At 36.9% G+C, this 19,256-nt stretch overlaps 1 protein-coding gene and 1 long non-coding RNA gene across 2 annotated transcripts; both read right to left on the bottom strand.

The window, feature by feature from the left end:
• Positions 1-205: 205 nt before the first annotated feature.
• LOC119782517 lies at positions 206-8,336 on the bottom strand. The gene is made up of 3 exons (XR_005280674.1): positions 8,206-8,336; positions 742-797; positions 206-647 (listed from the first exon to the last, which is right to left on the bottom strand). It is a non-coding gene; the product is annotated as an uncharacterized LOC119782517 (long non-coding RNA).
• Positions 8,337-15,396: 7,060 nt separating this feature from the next.
• Positions 15,397-18,839, bottom strand: LOC119782516. The gene is made up of 7 exons (XM_038283511.1): positions 18,605-18,839; positions 18,420-18,484; positions 18,120-18,298; positions 17,757-17,968; positions 16,315-16,379; positions 16,088-16,236; positions 15,397-15,972 (listed from the first exon to the last, which is right to left on the bottom strand). The coding sequence occupies exons 3-7, from the start codon at positions 18,253-18,255 to the stop codon at positions 15,887-15,889; spliced, it is 648 nt and encodes a 215-aa protein (XP_038139439.1). The 5' UTR covers positions 18,256-18,298; positions 18,420-18,484; positions 18,605-18,839; the 3' UTR covers positions 15,397-15,886.
• Between the last annotated feature and the right edge of the window lie 417 nt (positions 18,840-19,256).

Here is a 19,256-nt window from a genome sequence, read left to right as displayed (position 1 = left end):
TTTTTTAAACCTTTTTTCAATTTTGTAGAGTAGCTTTGTGGTGGGGCAGCGTTGTGTAGTAGGAGCAGCAGTTGTTGTGGTGGGAGCGGCTGTTGTTGTGGTAGGAGCGGCTGTTGTTGTGGTTGGAGCAGCTGTCGTCGTTGTTTGAGCAGCAGTTGTGGTGGGAGCAGCTGTTGTTGTGGTAGGAGCAGCAGTTGTCGTGGTGGGAGTGGCTGTTGTTGTGGTAGGAGCAGCCGTTGTTGTAGAGGGAGCAGCAGTTGTTGTGGTGGGAGCAGCAGTTGTTGTGGTGGGAGCAGCAGTTGTTGTGGTAGGAGCAGCAGTTGTTGCGGTGGGAGCAGCCATTGTTGTAGTAGGAGCAGCAGTTGTAGTGGTTGGAGCGGCTGTTGTTGTGGTATGAGCGGCTGTCGTTGTGGTAGGAAAAGCTGTTGTGCTTGGAGCAGCTGTCGTCGTGGTGGTAGCAGCCGTTGTTGTAGTAGGAGAGGATGTTGTTGTGGAGGCAGCAGCTGTTGTGGTTGGAGCAGCTGTCGTCGTTGTGGGAGCAGCAGTTGTTGTGGTAGTAGCAGCTGTCATTGTGGTAGGAGCAGCAGTTGTTGTGGTAGGAGCAGCTGTCATTGTGGTGGGAGGAGCTGTTGTTGTGGTAGGAGCAGCTGTTGTGGTTGTAAGAATCATATATGCAATTATTATTCTATTTCAAGGCCACAGACCTATACTGAAACAGTTAATTTATTTATATTAACTTACCTTTTATTATGAGTAGTATCACAAATATTTCTTTAGCCCCCATTTTCAGTGTTTACCTGTGTTTTACACAACAGCAATTCATTATTTGTAATAATACAAACAGATTTTTAGTAAGAGAACTAATATGTTGTCATAAAATGAAATTGAAAAAAGCCAGTCGCATTACAGTCTTTACATTATGACATTATGACAGTGATTTAAAATAGGTTTAGGGAAATTGTGCTACTGTAATTTTTTGTTTTATTTTCAAAGACTACCTTTTGTCATCAATGATAACTTCCTCTTTTTCCTATTGAATAAATGTTGTTATATTGTTTAAACTATTATTTACAAGTTTACTTGATATGTTAGATTTAGACATCTTTTATTGTCATTTTGTTTACACAGTGTATACAATACTGATTTCATTTAACACAGGTTTTCAGATACTAAATGAACATTTCCATTCCATAAGGTGCAGCAGTGATTAAATGTAAACATTGTGGGGGAAAAATAAATGGTGCAAAAAAATTTTGCTAGTCATTGCACTCCTCTCTCACTACTTTTTGGGGCATGTTTAATCAAAGATGTCATAAAACTTGCAAATATTAATGGTTGACACAAAGTATGCAATACATCAAAGTGGACCTGAATAATCAGACCCCACAAGGGAAATTACATTACACAAAAAAGTGCTTAAAACCTGCCTCATGGTTATCTAAAATGATTAAGGTATTATAGATTTTTAAAAGATATTACGAATACTTTCTAGTTATGTGTTTATTTCACATCCATCCATTCATTTTCTGTCACGCTTTATCCTGGGGTCACTAAAATGTAGTTCAGAGATTTATATATCAAGATGGTTAAAAGTTAGATTAGCTTAAAAATTTTGATTATTGTTATGTGCTAAGTTCTTAGGTACAATGAAATACAATCCTGGAACTTGAATAGATTGTTTTGGGTTAAATCAAGGTTTTTACGCTACATTTTTTTCTAGAGAACAATTAAATTCAACCTTAATGACTGACACAGAGAAAAGATTTAACTAGAAAGGTAGTATTAACATGAATAAAATAGGTTTAGCGCTCAGAAGCTGGCAGAAAAAAGTTGATGATGTAAATGGACATTAACTGGCATGAGTAACTAAAAAAAGGGATTAGAGTAGTCTTCACATGGGGCTGGGACAGTGGTGGTGGAATAGGCCAGAGGATTGCAGTGACAATAGCCTGAGAGTTTGGCCGGTGTACAGGAAGAAAGCTGGGCCAGAAACTAAATGAAGGAGATCTTAAAATATTATTGGCTTGGGAGGGGCGCTGTCCCCACATTGACCAGCTGGAGCTTGAACATGGCACATCTGCAGGCCCATGGCAACAAGGCAAGCAAAACCAGCAATTGCCTAGGTCCCCAAGCTGCCAGGGGGCCCACAGACAGTGGCTGACCTGGTTAAAAACTGGATCTAACTACTATCAGTATGAGCACCAAAGTTCCCTTAAACCGGCATGGTTGCGCAACTTATTTTTACTGTAAATGTGCCATACTACATAAAAAATTGTAGTAATAAAACTGAAAAGGTAATGCATTTATCATTATTTTGTTTTGTTTGGGTGCTTATAGCATGTCAGCCTGTTGGACACTGGATGTGCAAGCTGGTTTTATTGATTAAACAGAATTTAACTGCTCTGGTGTAATATCTGTCGACTTTTAAATGCCAGTATTGTATATCCCTACCAAATCAGTTTTAGAATAAAGAATAATGTATTAAAGAATTGGGTTTGAATTAATATTTTTTATTAGAACTTCAGTGTCCTTTAAAAAAAGTTCAGCAATGTCCTTCTTAATCACATCAAAGAGCTACTGGGGCATGAATGAATAATCCCACAGGAAGAAAACTATCAAGCAGCCCAAATTATTTCATATTCAGAACAATTCCAGAACAATGAAACTCACAGGATTTAAAAACAGCTCTGCTATTCAACAGCCACAAATAGTTTTGCAACAATAATTCTTTTGAGAAAAGCAAAGAATGTAGAAGGATTTTTATGTGCAATTTGTAGAACAGAATTTGTGTACTTGTACAGTACTATATTTGAATGGGTGTAAGAAATTTTTTTTACTTTCATTCCAAGAATACAAAACTTAGACTGTAACTCTCTCTACAGCTTCAAATTCACACTTACAATGCACAAATAGTTTTAAAACAAACTAACCTTCATAAGAACCACCCTGAATGGCTAACTGAAGGGCGCACAATCCTGATGCTGAAGAATCCCTTAAAGGTCCCATCCAACTACTGGCCAATAACCTGCCTCTCCACAAGTGGAAACTAATGTACGGGATCATAGTGGCTAAGATAAGTGGGCATATGGATCAATACATGAGCATGAGCACCAGAGCAATAGAGGCCCAGATCTACCACACCAGGTGCAGGAAACCCCAGGTGCAGACTGTGCAAAGAGGCCCCTGAGACAATCTAGCACATTACTGCAGGGTTTAAGATACTAGCAGGGAAAGCCTACATGGAGCGCCATACCCAAGTGGCTGAAATAGTGTCCAGGAACATCTGTACAGAGTATGGGCTGGAAACCCCAAAGTCAAAATGGGAAACACCCCAAATGATGGTAGAGAATGACCGAGCCAAGATACTGTGGGACTTCCAGATACAGATGGACAGAATGGCAATGGCAAACCAACCGGAAATTGTGATGGTGGACAAAATGCAGAGGAAAGCTGTTGTGGTTGACATAGCAATACCAAGTGACTGCAACATCAGGAAAAAGGAACATGAGAAACTGGAGAAACACTAGGGTCTCAGAGAAGAGCTGGAGAACACCTGGAAGGTCAAGGCATCAGTAGTACCCGTGGTAATTGGGGCACTCTGGGCAGTGACCCCTAAACTTGAGGAGTGGTCTCAGCAGTTCCAAGGAAATACATCAGACATCTCGGTCCAGAAAAGTGCAATTCTAGGAACTGCAAAGATACTGCGCAGAACCTTCAAGCTCCCAAGCCTCTGGTAGAGAACCCGAGCTTGGAGGAAAAAAAGGAGGGAGAGCGCCTGTGTGTATTCCAAACAATCCATTCTGATAATGTTGTAGTGTTTTTCTTGGCTGCTTGGTTTCCATTAGATGTAAGTGGTTGTTATATCTTATGCCCAATCATATTTCAGCCTTTGTGTGTGTCGCTATGTCAATCAAATCTGCCTAGGGCCTTCAGAATCAGCAGTGCTGGCTGATGACCTAACAATATTAGTGAGGAACGTTTTCAGATTTGACCCACTGAGCCAGCAAGCAGGGCCACGTGATTGATAATTTTCCCTTAAGACCTTGAAGTCACAAGGTTGGGGCTTTTTTTTTAAAGCCTTGGCACAGTGCTTATTTTTAGTTTTGAGTAACTGTCGTCACTGTGTTTCCTTTTCAAAACGATGCACAGTCAACCTTGTTTTTATTGTAAAAAAGAAATATTTTTTTTAGGTAGTAATTAGGTAGAAATTTAATTATACAGTGAGACATAAATGAATAAATCTCTTTTAATTAGCTTCTTTATTTATTCGCCTTTGTTATAATTACCTTATTTATTTATTGTTTATTATAATCTTCAACTTTATTTACTTATTTCTTATTTTTTTAAGTATTTATTAATGTGCATGTAATAATATTTTTGTCTGTTTTATTCTTCCATGGTATTTTTCTACCCTATTTATTTCTTCAACACCATTTGTTTCTGCCTGGCATATTAGCATTTCTGTATGCATTTCTGCCTCAATATGCAAATGAGGAAGGGGTGTGTCTTAAGGGTTCAACTTCTGCCCATTGGTTGGTTAGCATTTTACGGCATCAGTCGAATCTACAGGAGTGGAGGAGCGGAGAGTCTGAAGTTGAGTCTGATGTCAGTGGCTGTTTCTCAATTCATAAGAACGGGAGTACGGACTCGTGTTCTTGCCAAGTATGTTCTTGAGTAGAACCCAGGAAAGTCTGGACATGGGGAGAACGGGAGCACGCTGCATAAATATGGGTCAATTGGAACAGAAGCGTACCCAGTGGCGGCCGGCCCATAGGGGGCGCTGGGGCACCGCCCTCCCTGATAAGAAGAGAGAAACGTAAAATATATTTTTAGAAATTAACTCATAAATGTCAGTTTTACTCTCTAGACTGTGTAACTATAAGCAAAACAAATTATATAAACTACATTTCCCTATCTACTGTCATTAATTTGTGGATTTCCACAGACAGACTCCTACCGTCTCTGTTCTGGGGGCTGTGATCAGACTGACCCACATTTGCAGAGAATCTGTCAATCATGTACTATTGCTAGGTGAATTTAATGGCCAATCAGCGTCTCGGAACTTTATGGTATTGGGGCGCTGAAAATACTGCGCTTTTACAGGCTTCTGAACCCAAGCGCAGGTGCAGACAATTAGAGGGAAGATGGCGAATGTAACGAGCGAGATGCAGCTTCCACCAAATTCGGTGAGATCCTTATTTATCTACCCGTTTGCCAGAAGAACATCCCTGTTGTATGATATGAACATTTCATTTCATGGTTATTGTGACTGTGACGAATCCACCTCGTCGCTTAAAACAACCTCTCTAACTTTGCGCGCCACACACACATTCCTGTTATACTGTGTTTGTGAGGACCAATACACTCGCGCTGAGACCAGTAGCTCTATTAACTTAAAACACACAAGCTGTCCTGGTTAGCTGCTGGCATATTGAGGGTGCACACTTAATATTTCAGTGGGGTTAGCCGTGTGTGTGTGTGTGTGTGTGTGTGTGTGGGTATGTGGGGGGTGTGGGTGTGTACGTGTTTATGCGGGGACTTGTCATCTTCAGTCTGGCTGCGTCTTTGCTGGGTTCAAACCCAGTTTGGTGTAATTGAATAAGTCAATGAAAAAAGAATTGTGTAAAAGAATTGTGTAAAAGAATTAAGTTGTAAAAATTATTTGTTTTTGTACATCAATTGTTTGTGGAGGTAATATATGGACAAAACTGATTAATGAGAAGAAATCAGAAATAAGAGAGCCTGAGGTGAGGGGCTTAAACTATTTAATGAGGGCTGTGGGAAGAAAAGCGGCAATTTTTGTTTTCTGTTTCTTTGTTACATTGCTGGTAACTGGAGGGAGGCTGAGGCCCAGACTATCTTGTATATGTTTAGTTTCTTTTGCACCCTGTTTTGAGTTTTTGAGCTCAATAAATCACCAACACCGGTATCCCGACTGAGACTGGATTCTTGGAGGCCAAAGAACCCCGTCACAGTGACCCAAATCATCACTGTTACTGTTATTATATAGTAAATTAAATCATTACTGTTAAATTGTATGTATTGTCCAATTGTTTATTTGAATTCTTATTCCGGGTTAGTTGGAGACATACACTAGGCTATATCAGCCCCACCAAAAATATTTTTCACCAGCCGCCACTGAGCGTACCCATGATGTCACCACATGCTTGGTTCATCTGAAGCTGCTTTTCTTCTCCTGTTATTAATAGTCTCTTGATAATAATAAATTCAGACTTTTTTCATTTAGTGGGGGAATGATAATTAATTAAATAATAATTATAATCAGATAAAGACAAATCAAATGAACATTTTGCCAAATAAAAAATCGCCATCATAGCCAGTGGTCCTTCACACACAGCTATGAGTAGAGAGGGCCGCTGCAGACGGGCCTCTGTTAGCACTGTCTGCCTTTACCCTTGGAGCTCAGCTGGTCGCCGCGGTCCTCTAAACTTTAGAATTTTTTTTTTTTTAATTACGCATGAAATCCGTAAATGGGCCATATAGTGGGCCGTAATGGGCCTTAAGAGACACCCCTCAACATTTGCTTAATGAGGCAGAAATGCAAACAGAAATGTATATACTACAGGCAGAAATAAAGAGCATGCAAGAAATAAATAGGGTAAAAAATACAAATAATACAGACAAAAATATTATCACATGCACATAAATACTTAAAAAAAGTAGTAATAACTAAAGTTGAAGATCATAAAGCACAATAAATAGATAAGGTTATTATTACAAAGGCGAAAAAAGAAAGAAGCTAAATAAAAAAGATATAAACATTTATGTCTCACTGTATAATTTAATTTCTACCTGTATTTATTTATTTATTGTATTTATTTGGAGGGCAATTAATTGTATGCTTATTCATTTTTGAAGCATTTATTTATTTCTGTGTTTATTTTTAATTATGGCAGGATTGGTCTTCCATAACCAGCGCGTCCTGCATGCAGTCCCGCGGAGTGCGCGCGCGCGTTTCTCTCTTTACATTTGAACCTAACGATTCCTACATTTCTCATCACAAGTGTTTTTATTACCAATTTATTTTTTATTTATTTACCAAAACTCATAAGGCATCGTAGTTTCCCTTCTGGCTTCACAAAAACTAAATTTAGATGTGCGCCTTTCTTCTCCCACCGCACAACTTAATGACGCAGAGGGGATGGCTGAGACAACTGCGGGTCCTTAAGACGGACTATTCTGAGCTGTATGTAACAGCCGGTTATCGCCCGATGAGCCTTGTCAGCTATTTGTCTCTTTAAAAAAAGTTTGGTGTAAACACCCGCCGACCACTGTAGTGAGACATGCCGTAAACGGTAATAAAAGTTATGCTGTGCGCGCACCTGTTCGTGGACCCTAATCATAGGAGTTGTTAATTAACCCATGGATATGGTGCCCCTAAATTAAATCAGCGCTCCTCTTGTTATGATCGCAGCTCTACTCACTTCATTCACCTGCCGTTGCCTCCCTGTTGGAATGTTCTAAAAGCAATTTAGCTTTCTTCTTTGTTTGTCCGGTATTTGGCAAAACTCCGATGTCAAAAAATGTAGAAAATGTATGCAGAAAGCTGTGAAATTGATCATACCTGCCCAATAGGTCTCTAGGTGCTCAGCAGCCCCAAACCTGTGATCCTACAATTGCCCCTGCTAAAGGTTATGTGATATTAAGATTAGTATGATGAATTACAATAGATTTTATAAATTGTTCTGTCCAATTTGTTTTAAGCTCAAATCAACATATTAGTAAATTTAATGTTTATTTAATCTAAATAAAAGTCATTTTGTTAGTTACATTTATTAATAATTTAAGTAGACTACTAAATAGCCAACTCAAGGTTTAATGTTTTTTCTGGTTGTCAACTAACCTTTTCAATGTAAAATATTTTTTAATTTTTTTATTTATCTTTTTCTTATCTATCTATCTATCTATCTATCTATCTATCTATCTATCTATCTATCTATCTATCTATCTATCTATCTATCTATCTATCTATCTATCTATCTATCTATCTATCTATCTATCTATCTATCTATCTATCTATCTATCTATCTACTTATCAATCGATAGATAGATAGATATAGATAAATAGATATAATATCATAGTTGTTTGACTGGTTTCCAAGCTACTCTTTATTTTTAGTGGTGTTTTAAACATAAGGAAATACTAGGTTGAGTTTTGGAGTATAGTGTTAGAAATGTACTTACCCAAAGTGGCAGCTCTTTTCAAAAGTTTCATAAACCTCTTCTGATCCTGCTCAAACTGATGGTTAACCACTCGGTTCCTAAGCCTTATATATTACCTTAGTATCAGAAGTATGACACAGCTGTAAAAAATTACTTTGAACACCTAAGGTATGAAAGCAACTCCCCGGGAAGCTGTAATTCCTAACTTAGTTCACATTCCTATTGTCTAAGTGAACAAACCAGATGTCATTATCAGTCCCATTTATGAAACTCTTGCAAACCTTTGAATGCAAAAATGTTTCATAGCTCAAATTTTTATTGTTATTTAATGACATCAGTATAAATGCAGGCTGTGGAAGAACCACGGTTCTTGTATTATTTGACCTCAGTGAAGCTTGTAACACTGTTGATCACTCTGTTTATTTTATTAGAACCCCTTTGTTTAAATCCTAGTTCAAGGACAAGGTCATTTTTTTTGTCAGTAAGTAACTTTTTAATAGAGACCACAAAAATCACATGTGGCGTTCCCCAAGGGTCCATCTTAAGCCATCTTCTATTCAATAGCTACAGACCTTCCCTAATCTCAGATTATAATAAAGCCCAACTTAAGTTAACATAAGTATACAGATGACACACAGCTTTACATTATGATTTTGACCAACTATGAACATATTCCTGTACTCCAATGCCACTGCAATGTACTTTTCCTAATATTGTAGTTTCTTTCAGCACTTGTTCAGCACTTTCAGTTTTTGCTGCTGGTTTCAAATAAATTTCCCACACACTTTATCTCTCTCCCAATTAATGTAACATTTCGGTTATACCGACCAAAACGTTTTGGTCGTTTTGACCGAAAAGATGCATACATTTTTTTAACAGTTAGACTACAATGCCTTAAAATATACCTTAAGTAGAGAATAAAGAGCTTGGAGAATGGAAAGGAGTCATTGCAAAGTAAAATGTTGGTACCAAATGTCAATAAAAAAGATGGTATATTATGGTATATTTCTAAACATTTAAGGTATATTACATTTCCATATGCATCGACCTCCCTAATGTAACAAAAAAGACAGCAATTAAGACACTTTAGAGTAAAAGCATCTACACACTAAATGTACAAATGTACAGACATATATAAGGCATTCGTTATTTAAAATATCTAATTATTTAATTAATTTGTAATTTTTTTGCTTCGGTTGTGTAACAATATAGAAATTGTTTTTGGGAGATGTCCGGTTTCAAAGTAGGTCACACCACATATTCAATTCAGTTTTTTTTATAGCAAACATCAAGTCATCTAAAGGCACTTCACAGAGACAATGCTGTGATTGATTGCATCCAGTCATTGATTTGCAAGACATGCCCCCCCCCCCTCGAAGCAGTTCCCATAGACATGCAGGAAGTATTATTGCAAAAGTACACTGCTGTGCTTACTTAACCTTCATAAGTTGCTTGTGACATAAGTCCATACATTTTTCAGTCGATCACTGTTTTTATAGTGGTTAAAGACAATATTACCAATTCAATCAAGTATGAAAAGCTCTTATATGCTACTGGTTTATCATTATGTATATCTGCATAAAATATTCTCTCACATTTTTTAATATATAATACAGTCAATTGGAGATCATAGGATTTTAACATTTTAATAGGTATCTGAACAAATTTTTCCAGTTAAGTCTCTTAATACGCGTTTTTAGATCATTTGTAAGGTGGTATAAACATACGTGAAGATGAAGGAACAAGACCAGTGGACAAGAATTTAGCCACTTTATGGCATTTAAAGTAAGTTTATAAGATTTTAGAGTAATTACTCATAATTTTAAACCTATTCTTGTGCAATATGTATAAAGGTTACATATATATTTAAAGTATATTGATATATTCTATCTAACCCATAACTTATTGAAAATATCTTCTGGCCTGAAGTAATTTTGAAATATCTGCTCTTTGTATCATTTGCAGGATGCACAGACCAAAACAGCTCAGCCTAGACAGAAATGACTTCAGATTAGTATCTAATTTGTAAACATTATTGTAAGTCTGCCTCTTTAATTTTTAAGCAGTTTTCTTGTTCTTCCGAAGCATGTCTCAACAGTGAATTATTATTAGTGCCTTTTTAGTATGAGCTTTAAAATGTGGTTTTGAGACACAGATTGGAGATTACATAAATTTGAGGCTCTTTAAAACTAACCATGTTTTAAGGACTTATCTTAATAAACTCATTTCTTGAGATCAGCTAAACTACAGCAGCGGATTATAGATTTTTCATTTAGATCAAATTTGTTTATCTCTAAAAGGGCCAAATTATCATAATTTAAGATAAACTTGTACAGTTTGACAAATAATAAAGGATTGTTTGAAAAAAAAACAATCATACAATTCAGAGTAAGGAGGTGAGGTAAAGTATTTTAAAGACTGTAACTATATTGGCCTATAGTTACAGTCATAGGGAGAGAAGTAGACTAACAATGAGAACAATGATCTTTTAAAACCACTGGCCCAGGAGCCATGAGGGTAAAAAAAATCCACACACCTGCATTGAAAGATTATCAAATTTATACTGTATTACCACCCTGCCATCAGCAGGCTCCATGGTCCATGCTTTTTACCTAAAGAGTTCAGGAATAGGCACCAGCCCCCCATGACCCTGACAAATACAATCTTCCATAGGGACGGAGGATTCTTGCTGTTGAGTAGGATCCCCAGACCAGTGAAGGGTCCCTTAAAATGAAATATACACAATTCTTAATTACATCTTCTAAGAGGTAAATTGCTTGATAATGTATATTGAACCCAATCATTTTGGTAAAAAATATGCTAGTTTAGTACCTTTTCCTCAATTCGGGTTCTCTCTGCGTTGAATTCTGTAGTGTGCTAGTTCCATCTTAATTGAGATAAAAGCCCTACTTCAATGCCCGTTGATGTGGATAATTTCATGATTTAAAATTGTAAATATTTTGAGGCTCTAGACCAGAGGTAACCAATTAAAAATCAGCTGGGTGAATAAAGAAAATCAACAACCAGTAAAGGTCCAAAGACATTTTTAATTACTTTAAATACAATTTAACACTGATATAAAATAATGTTTTTATCCATCCATGTTATACATTGAATTTTTAAATAAAAAGAAAAAAAAATTGAAAATTTTCCCATTTTAAAATGAAAAGTGTTGTTTGAGTAGAGAACAACAATTGTTCAGTTTTGGTATGTCGACAATTTCCTGATTAACATATTTTATAAAACACCTGAACTGACCGTTTTTTGTTTTGTTTTTTCTTTCTTTTTTTATGGCTTAATGAGAGAGGTGGGCTTTATGCTGTATGCAAGGTTTTCAAACCTGGGTTGAATGGCGACAAAGCCATTCTCAAGCACATATCAATAGGCTCACTCGTGAACCTGGATCGATATGTATTTTTTATTATGTTCATGGTGGAGAATACTGCTTCACAGCAGTAGGTTTACTCATATTTGGGCACACCATTTCACTTTTCTGTCAACAGTTCTTCCTGCAGTCCACACTTTCTCTGCTCTCTTTTTCTCATCTTATTCTCCTTTTTCTCTGTTGTGTCTAAAAGTGGTTAGCAGCAGCAACCCAAACTGACAGCAGCTCATTGGCTAATTTGTATCAGGTTTAGCCTAGCCCCAGACGTTCTGGAGGGCTTTACCATGTTGACAGGATAAGCTAAGTAAAGTTAGACACTGTCATCGGACAGCATGTGGTGATTTATAAATGTTTTAAATCAGGTTGGATCTGGATTAGACCTCTGCTCCTGTATGATTAAATATTTGTCAACCCCTAAAAGCTCTTAATTTTGATTGCCTTGATTTTGAGCCAAATACCTGAAAAAAGGCAACAATTTCTTCTGTCATCCTCATCTGCATACAACTACCTTCTGAGATGTATTATTTTCATATTGAATTAGAGTGCTGACTAAAGTTTTCAAAGACTGTTAAGTTTTGAATGCACTTTTTACTACCAAACAAAAAAAGAAAATTGTACTTTTTAAAAAATGTATGGAAAGGTTATCAGTTTTTTACCACTGTGCCTAACAGGTACACAGTTAAACCCATTTAAAACACTAGATGGCACCATTGTTTTAAAAGATGCTAACAGGTAAGGTAAACTTTGTAGATTTAATATATTTTGAGGCTCTCAATTAAATGTGATAATGATTCATTAAAAATGCCCACATAATTGAAACCCTAAATCATAACTTTGCATCATCAAAAATATTTTATCAAAAATAAGAAACCAAAATGTAAGTAAACCAAAACGAGTTTAAGTATTCTTTACACAGTTTATTGTTAAATCATTATCAAATAGTAAATCCTTAAAATTATATATATCCTGGTTAAAAAGAAAAGGTTAACATCAACTTTATGCCTGGAGTTATAAACACTCATTTGTTTATCAAACCAAAATCTACACCAGTAAACCACAAGGGGGTGCTAAATATGTGAGAATTCTGAATTAATTAACGTGAGAATGGCCTACACTTGTGTTTCTAGGCTTTTAAAATTTTTGGTGTATTTTTGGTGTACTGGATTAAAAAAAGTTTTAATTTAGGATTTCTCTGATTGCAAAAAACAAACATACAAAAAAAAAAAAAAACAACAACTCACACCATCACCTTTAAGGTTTATTCCTCTTTTCATCAGCTTCAGATGTTCCCATTTGTTTTTAATAACTAACCTGTTGGAAATGTGGACAGCAGCTAAAATACAGCTCCTCTATGGATCATCCCTTATTCAGCCAATCTCCTCAATCTTTTTTCTAGTTTGCCATTTAGGTTTTTTTCAACTTAATTTTAGCTCAACACTCAGACTGTGAATAAACTCTATCTGAAAATTCATATACTTTGTTTAATATTACTTAGAAAAGGAAAAAAGTACAGTCTCAAACAAGACCAAATCTGACATGTTTAAGGCACAGAGGGCTGGGTGAAAATAATCTTGCTGATGGCTTTAGGTTGTAATGGAAAGTTAGCAGTTCTTGCATTAAATAAAAAAACATTCAACTTTATCTACCTCAATTTTTCTCTACCAAAAAGCTTCCATCCTATTTAAATGTCTCATTAATTTTTGTCATGAGACAATGGCATTGTAATAATTCCTCTCTCCCCTTAACTGATGGCAATTCCTTCTTTTTTACTTGCGAATGCACAACCTTTTATAAGATTGGGCTTAGAGGAAAGGCAAATTATTTAGTAAACTCCCTAATATGCTTCTCTGAATGGAAAAGCTCTATTTACAGATGCTTATTAAAACTGTGCATTTCGAATGAAAGCTCAATCTGTCTCATGTTTGTACTAAAATGCTTTTAGCATATTAACCATGGTCTTTGACAAACATATGCCAAGAGTATTTTCGATTTGACATCAATCTTTAATCCTTAACTGTAATAAGCATTTGACCCAATAAGGTCTAAAGTTGAACAATATTTCCCAAATACTCTTGGTGCTTTTTTTATGAAGAGAACTGAAATGAGAATATGTATACAGGTGCTGGTCATAAAATTAGAATATCATGAAAAAGTAGATTGATTTCAGTAATTCCATTTAAAAAGTGAAACTTGTATATTATATTCATACATTACATACAAACTCATATATTTCAGATGTTTATTTTGTTTAATTTTGATGATTACAAATGACAACAAATGAAAATCTCAAATTCATCATATCAGAAAATTAGAATATTACTGAAGACCAATAAAAACAAAGGATTTATAGAAATGTTGGCCAACTGAAAAGTATGAACATGAAAAGTATGAGCATGTACAGCACTCAGTATTTAGTTGGGCCTCCTTTGGCCTGTATTACTGCAGCAATGCGGCGTGGCATGGAGTCGATCAGTCTGTGGCACTGCTCAGGTGTTATGATAGCCCAGGTTGCTCTAATAGTGGCTTTTAGCTCTTCTGAATTGTTGGGTCTGGTGTATTGCATCTTCTTCTTCACAATACCCCATAGATTTTCTATGGGGTTAAGGTCAGGAGAGTTTGCTGGCCAATTAAGAACAGGGATACCATGGTCCTTCAACCAGGTACTGGTAGCTTTGGCACTGTGTGCAGGTGCCAAGTCCTGTTGGAAAATGAAATCTGCATCTCCAAAAAGTTGGTCAGCTGCAGGAAGCATGAAGTGCTCTAAAACTTCCTGGTATGTGGCTGTGTTGACCCTGGACCTCAGAAAACACAATAGACCAACACCAGCAGATGACATGGCACCCCAAACCATCACTGACTGTGGAAACTTTACACTGGACTTCAAGCAACGTGGATGAAGTGCCTCTCTTCTTTTCCTCCAGACTCTGGGACCTTGATTTCCAAAGGAAATGCAAAATTTACTTTCATCAGAGAACATGACTTTGGACCACTCACCAGCAGTCCAGTCCTGTTTCTCTTTAGCCCAGGCAAGACGCTTCTGACGCTGTCTGTGGTTCAAGAGTGGCTTGACACAAGGAATGCGACAGCAGAAACCCATGTCTTTCATACGTCTGTGTGTGGTGGTTCTTGAAGCACTCACTCCAGCTGCAGTCCACTCTTTGTGAATCTCCCCCACATTTTTGAATGGGTTTTGTTTCACAATCCTCTCCAGGGTGCGGTTATCTCTCTTGCTTGTACACTTTTTTCGACCACATCTTTTCCTTCCCTTCGCCTCTCTATTAATGTGCTTGGACACTGAGCTCTGTGAACAGCCAGCCTCTTTAGCGATGACCTTTTGTGTCTTGCCCTCCTTGTGCAAGGTGTCGATGGTCGTCTTTTGGACAACTGTCAAGTCAGCAGTCTTCCCCATGATTGTGTAGCCTATAGAACTAGACTGAAAGACCATTTAAAGGCTTTTGCAGGTGGTTTGAGTTAATTAGCTGATTAGAGTGTGGCACCAGGGGCCATCAATTTTGAACCTTTTCACAATATTCTAATTTTCTGATATGATGAATTTGAGATTTTCATTTGTTGTCATTTGTAATCATCAAAATTAAACAAAATAAACATCTGAAATATATGAGTTTGTATGTAATGTATGAATATAATATACAAGTTTCACTTTTTAAATGGAATTACTGAAATCAATCTACTTTTTCATGATATTCTAATTTTATGACCAGCACCTGTATCTATTTTATATCTATCTTTGTATATCTATTTTCTGAATGCAAACAAGATCTGTTTTTAATATCATGAAACCCAATTCCTTTACTGTTTTGTTTTTAATCTTTGTTTTATTGATAGTTATACAGAAAAATATAGGCATAATGTTTCACAGAATATTTTGTGATATAAATACAATTAAAGGAGAAAGAAAAAACTGGATAATCATTCAGGACGTTGTTTGGACAACATGTTTAAATAACATTGCAAAATACACTGAGAGACAAATCTTGAGTATTGCATGAACAGTCAATTAAACTGTCCTTGAGTATTACCACAATGGTTACATTCAAAGATAATAATTTATGTTATTGTTACATAATATTTAATTTTTCATTAATAAATAGGACAAAACTAACACAAACACATTTCAATAGCCTCAATTCTAATTGCACAATATTCGGATCTATGGTATCAAGTCTTAATAAAAGCTTAAAACTTTAAATTCATGATGAATTCCTGATTTCCAACTAGAACAACATCCTTGTTCATACCAGAAATAGTTAAATTTTTTTAGCATTTGCTTTCTGTGAAAACCAGCAGAGCCAATTATTACTGGCTTGACAGGAGCCATGACAGCAAGATCATGCTGAATGCAGTGATGAGGCTGATATTGTGGCTTATTCCACTTGACGTCTCTGTAAGAGTGTAAAAGGGGACAAATAGTTTTATTATTATAAACTTCCCAGTCATATTGAAAGTTTTGCAAAATATTTCTTTGTGATAGTGTAGATTGTATGTAGCTTAGCTTACGTGTGCCATCAACAGTAATGGAACTGGTGTCGATGTTGAAAGCTGTGATGGTTGAAGCTGCATTGACCAAAACCTCTGATATCTGGGTGTTATTAGGAGCTGTTGCTAATGCAAATTTCAGGTCAATATTGTTGATGATTGACCCATTACTGCAAGGATGATAAATTATCAGTTAATTTGTGCATATGTTCATTAACAATAATCAGATTTTTTTCTACAAATCCTACCTAAATGACCTCACAGTGAAGTCTCGGAATGAAGAAGAAAACTCTCGCTGATAAAGTGGTTCAAGCTGTAGAAAAAAAAGAAGAGTTTTCTATGAATAGTTTATTTGCATAATTCAAAGTGTAAACATAAGTATGTTTATATTTAAAATTCATTCACATTTAACTAGTTTATTGGTACAAGAATTCCAAAAATTCTGATCACCATTGAAACCACAAAGATGCAAAAAGCCAGAACCAGTAGTAAAGGGAAACCAACTATATCTAAACTGCTATTGCTTTAATTTTTGGCTTTCTTTGGGACTAAAGGTAGCGTAATCACATATTTTCAAATCATATGTTTTTGATTACTTAAAAGATTCAAAAGAATGGGACAGTGCCAAGCTCCTCCAGTAGCAGGTAACAGACAGAATCACAATTTTGATTTTGATGATGCATCAGAAATATACTTAGCATGCAGAACTCAACTGGCTAGGTTTTATATAAAACGGGTATCACTATCTGCTTCATCATGTTTTCTCATCCTGTAGATCTTTTTCTTTTCTTAAACATTACAGATCCTATCCTAAAAATAAAAAGTTAAATATAAAATGGTACTTTTGTCATGATCTGCCCTTATTGTTGATCTAATTACTCACTTCACGCACCTGCCGTACCCTGCTGACTTATTATCATCCATCTTTTCCCCCTGCTCCTTCTGCTTTATATACGGTTCAGCCCAGCTAATGGTACCAGATTTTTAAGTTTGTTTGTTTAAGTTTTTTTGTTTATTTGAGTTTGTTTTCCAGAGTTCAGTTCCCATTCTTGGAGGGCAATGTTAGAGAGGGTTTTTGTTGTCTTGCATTTCCTAACTGTGTCCTGACTCTTCTTCGCTGATTATCCTGTTCCTGTTTTGTCTCTGCAGGGGGGAGTTAATTCTAAGTCCTGTAGTCCTGACGCCTGGTTGGAGCCAGTTTAAAGTTATGCAGTTCTCCTGGTACAATGTCTTGTCTCTGTTCCTCTCAACCACTGAGCCCGCCTGTCTCCATCTGAGCATGTCTGCCTGAGCTCGCTGCTGGATTTCTGGAACCCTGAATCTGTCTATTCCTGTTTGGATTTGAACCCCTGGTCGGGCTACGGACTCCTGGATCTCAGAACCATCCTTGTTTAGAACTGTTTCCCTGACTCTGTCAGGAGAGGATGGACTGAACTCATAAACCAGGTAACACGGATAATCATCTTCTGTCAGTTGTCATTGTCACTTTCTTTCCTGTCTCTCTCAAAAGTGTCAGTAATGGGTTGTGCCCCGCCTCCCCCCACTGCCACTGCGTATCCACAGATCCACAGCAAATTGCTTCCTGTTTCTGTCTCTGTCTTTATTTTATGAAATGTTTTCTACATTCTGGGTTTTATGAAAACTTTTTATATTTGTAAAAGTGAAGATTGAAAGCGGAAGTAAGACTTACATTGGACTTCAAAAGTCCAGCTCTATTTTGAAATGCTGCAGATGAGGAGTCTAGCAAATCATTTGTGAAGGTCTCACCAGCAGACCTAAAAGTCAGTCGTTTTGTTACTGTTGCCTCCACAGTAGTAGCAGTTGTTGTGGTAGGAGCAGCCGTTGTTGTGGTAGGAGCAGCTGTTGTTGTGTTTGTTGTTGCGATGGTTTGCAAAGGTGTACCTGGCAAATAAAAAAGATTAAGTAGTAACAAGAGAAGTTGTTATTGTCATAAATACTATCTATACAAATAAAAAAAATGTAATCAGTGTTTAGACAAATATCGACATTTCTCTTTTTGTGTACGTATAGTGTTAGACTTCTCTTTACTTACGTGTAACATTAAAGGAGTTCGGTACAAACGATACATTGAAGGTAGTTGAGTTTATGGCCTTCACTAAAGTATTGATTACAGCATCATTGTCTGGAAGGTTTTCAATTGGTGTGGTTTCATTAAACACCAGCCCCATCTCGGCTTCAGTGTTACTCGCTCTTGTAGTGGCTGGAACAGGACTGAAATTCAAACATGATAGTGGAGCCACAAATATGATTATAAATAAGGTAAGTCATTACTAGATTGTCAACACCACACTTGTAGAAAGTAAAGAAATATGATAGAAATCTTAAATCTTACCGGAATCTAATGACAAAACTACGGATAAAGATTTCTCCATACTCTTCCTCATAGATAACGTCATACTGTAGAGCAAAAAAGAAGATAACAATTGCAAAAGTGTTTAAAATGTATTATCAATATTAATGCATTCTTAATCTCTATTGTTATATATCCATGAAGAAACATTTAAGAATGGTACTTACTGTTTCTGTGGCTCTTTTCTCAAGATTTTTAAATTCTTGGCTCTCTCTATTATTAAATGCTTCATTAAATGTTTCAACAAAAATTGCTATAACAAAGTAAGTTCTATCAGGAGCAGCAGTTGTTGTGACTGGAGCAGCTGTAGTTGTGGCTGGAGCAACTGTAGTTGTGGCTGGAGCAGCTGTAGTTGTGACTTGAGCAGCTGTAGTTGTTGCTGGGGCAGCTGTAGTTGTGGCTGGAGCACCTGTAGTTGTGACTGGAGCAGCTGTAGTTGTGGCTGGAGCAGCTGTAGTTGTGGCTGGAGCAGCTGTAGTTGTGGCTGGAGCAGCTGTAGTTGTTGCTGGGGTTGCAGTAGTTGTGGTGGGAGCAGCTGTAGTTGTGGCTGGAGCAGCTGAAGTTGTAGCTTGAGCAGTTGTAGTTGTAGCTTGAGCAGCTGTAGTTGTGACTGTTGCAGCTGTAGTTGTGACTGGAGCAGCTGTAGTTGTTGCTGGAGCACCTGTAGTTGTGGCTGGAGCAGCTGTAGTTGTTGCTGGGGTTGCAGTAGTTGTGGTGGGAGCAGCTGTTGTTTTGGCTGGAGCAGCTGTTGTTGTGGCTGGAGCACCTGTTGTGGTGATAACAGCTGTTGTGGTGAGATCAACTGTTGTTGTGGTGGGA

This window comes from Cyprinodon tularosa, unplaced genomic scaffold, assembly GCF_016077235.1.
Source record: "Cyprinodon tularosa strain WSP-4 unplaced genomic scaffold, ASM1607723v1 ctg1949, whole genome shotgun sequence".
Taxonomy (NCBI): Eukaryota; Metazoa; Chordata; class Actinopteri; order Cyprinodontiformes; family Cyprinodontidae; genus Cyprinodon; species Cyprinodon tularosa.
This window is presented reverse-complemented; position numbering and strand designations above follow the sequence as displayed.

Excerpts from the sequence above, each read along its gene's own strand:
- LOC119782516 (XM_038283511.1), bottom strand. The coding sequence starts at position 18,255 with ATGGGGCTGGTGTTTAATGAAACCACACCAATTGAAAACCTTCCAGAC. Across the intron at positions 17,969-18,119 it reads GAACTCCTTTAATGTTACAC|GTACACCTTTGCAAACCATC; the intron begins GTAAGTAAAGAG and ends TTTATTTGCCAG. Across the intron at positions 16,380-17,756 it reads CTGGACTTTTGAAGTCCAAT|CTTGAACCACTTTATCAGCG; the intron begins GTAAGTCTTACT and ends TTTTTTCTACAG.